General features: G+C 50.7%; 1 protein-coding gene across 1 annotated transcript; it reads left to right on the top strand.

Moving 5' to 3' along the window:
- Positions 1–238: 238 nt before the first annotated feature.
- On the top strand, positions 239–2,119 carry LOC106632183 (inactive serine/threonine-protein kinase VRK3-like; the record flags this gene model as incomplete). The annotated part of the gene is made up of 4 exons (XM_014311688.1): positions 239–305; positions 1,034–1,118; positions 1,580–1,682; positions 2,027–2,119. Coding segments are annotated over 4 exons (348 nt in total), but the record flags the coding sequence as incomplete, so codon positions are not given.
- Between the last annotated feature and the right edge of the window lie 197 nt (positions 2,120–2,316).

Consider the following 2,316-nt stretch of genomic DNA (forward strand, 5'->3'; position numbering starts at 1 on the left):
GAAAGGCCTAACCTGAGATGGCCCCTCTCCTATTCTGTGCTGATACTCAGAGTTGATGTGTTTGTTAGGGGCAGCATTAAACAGGGAACCAAGACACCTGAGCTCTGCTCTCAGCTCTGTTAGTTGATCTTTGCTTTCTTTAAAATGAGTAGTTAAGGTCTTATAGCAATCTTACCCAAGCTTTCCTTTCCAGCAGGATGTGTGTGGCTGAAATAACACTCCTCCCTGTTCCCTTTAGGATGCCAAAGATGGGAGGATCTACAACGAACAGAATTTCTTCCAGCGAGCTGCAAAGGCAGGCACAGGTTGGTGCTTCTTGTGAGGGCAAGGACTAAGGATAACTGCCATTTCCCTCTCATTAGTTCTGTGAATCTCTTGGAAGGCCAGACTAGGATAAAATAATCCCCTGCTTGGTTAGTGCCAGAGTGCTGAGGAGTTTGGTCAATGCCAGTTCTCCCAGCGGTCTGTGTGCTGTAGGACAGTGCAGTATGAGCACAGCTTTCTTGTGCTCCTCACTCTGTCTTGATGTGTCTGGGAGCTGTCCAGCCCTGCAGCCTGTCTCACCTTGGCTCACCCTCCTGTCCCTCTTCCATGGGTGGTTCTGTCAGCAGCTCTCTGGTATCAACTCCATTGATCCCAGAACTTGAGCAAGAACAAAGCTGCCCAGAGAATGTAGGCAAGGGGGGTGGAAGAATTTATGTCAAATCTACATTTCTGGGAGAAGTATAAAAATCTGCTTGTCCTTCATCCTCCCTCTCTCCCCTCTCCTTGTTTTCCCCAGCCCTGTAGCAATCCCATGCCATAGCCTGCTCTGGTATTCCCAGAATCTTCCCTACTCCATTCTTGCTCTACAGTGCTATATTCATTGACATGCCAGTGCACACATGAGACTGGAATTCTGGGGACAGAGTCAGGATGAGAGGCCACTGTCAGCTCTCCAGGGCAGAGCAGACCTTCAGAGGAGGAGCATCACTAAGTCCTTCCTCCTGGAGCTCCTCAGCAGCATGTGCTGCACTGTCCTCTTCTCTTGTAGTGGAGAAGTGGAAGAAGTGGCATTCCGTGCCTCTGCTGGGCATCCCCAACTGCGTTGGCTTTGGACTGCATGCAGACAGCTACAGGTGAGGTGACTGAGCTCTTGGGCTGTCTGAGCATCTCTGGCTTTCCTTCTCCTCTGCTTGCTCTCCACTAGTCCTTTTGTCATTGCACCTTGGGCTCCTGACCTTATGCACTGCTCCTATTGTGTCTTAAATGGTTTGCCTCTCATTGCTTTGTTTCCTTCAGTCCTTGTGTTGCTGGTGAAGTTACTGCTTTTGCTGCTGCTGCCCTTCAGGCCAGAGGACACCTTATTTTGGTCCTTGACACTTAACACAAAGGGGAGATTCAGGCTGTGTGTCTGCAGCACATGATGAGCACACCTGTCTCCTTTATAAGAAGTTTTCTCTTTTCAAAAGTCAAGGAAGTGTTTGCCCAGGTCAGCTTGGAGTTGAAGTGGGGTCCAATGGATCACTTGGCAAGTGTCTGTTGCAGGATCTCCAAACCAGGTAGGTACTGCAATGTGCAAAGCCCTTTTCTCCTGCAGGTTTTTGGTGTTCTCTGATTTGGGGCGATCTCTTCAGTCGGTCCTGAGCGATGGCCTGCACCTGCTGAGGGAGAAGGCAGCTTTTCAGATTGCAGTTCGTGTGGTATGTGGAGAACCAATCCTTCCCAAGGGACTTTTTCAGAAAGGACTTCTAACATCCTTCTGGATCTCCCAGAATTGTTTTAAAGCTGGTCCAGGGGCTTGGGTGGGGTCTCTAAACCTGCTGTTAACCTGCTGTAGCATCTTTTGACTACTGTGTCACCTTGAAGGAATTTGGGATAAGAAGAATGAGAAAAACCTGACCTTTGAACTTGAAGACTGTGAGACATGGTGTTTTTAGTGCTCATCCGTGTGGCCACAGGGAGCTGGGGAAGGTCCAGCTCAGTGACAGCCAGGGTGCTGCAGGAGCCTGCATGGATCTGATATGCTCCCCCTGTTTATTCTCAGCTAGACTGCCTGGAGTACATTCATGAGAATGAGTATGTGCATGGGGACATCACTGCTGAGAACATCTATCTGAACCCAGCAGACCTCACACAGGTAGGGAGCAGGAGCAGTGCTGCCAGGAATGGGCACTGGAGGTGGCATGGTGACTTGGGATAAGGCAGCCTCCAGATCCTTGCCTTGGGCAGGACAGCAGAGCAGGCTGGACAGTGCTCAAGCAGGAGCTGTGGGGCAGCCCTGGGGGCTGCTCTGCACTCAGGTGGGTGCTCTGTGCTGCCCTGCAGGTGACCCTC

The sequence above is a fragment of the Geospiza fortis genome, unplaced genomic scaffold (genome assembly GCF_000277835.1).
Source record: "Geospiza fortis unplaced genomic scaffold, GeoFor_1.0 C13827560, whole genome shotgun sequence".
NCBI classification, from domain to species: Eukaryota; Metazoa; Chordata; class Aves; order Passeriformes; family Thraupidae; genus Geospiza; species Geospiza fortis.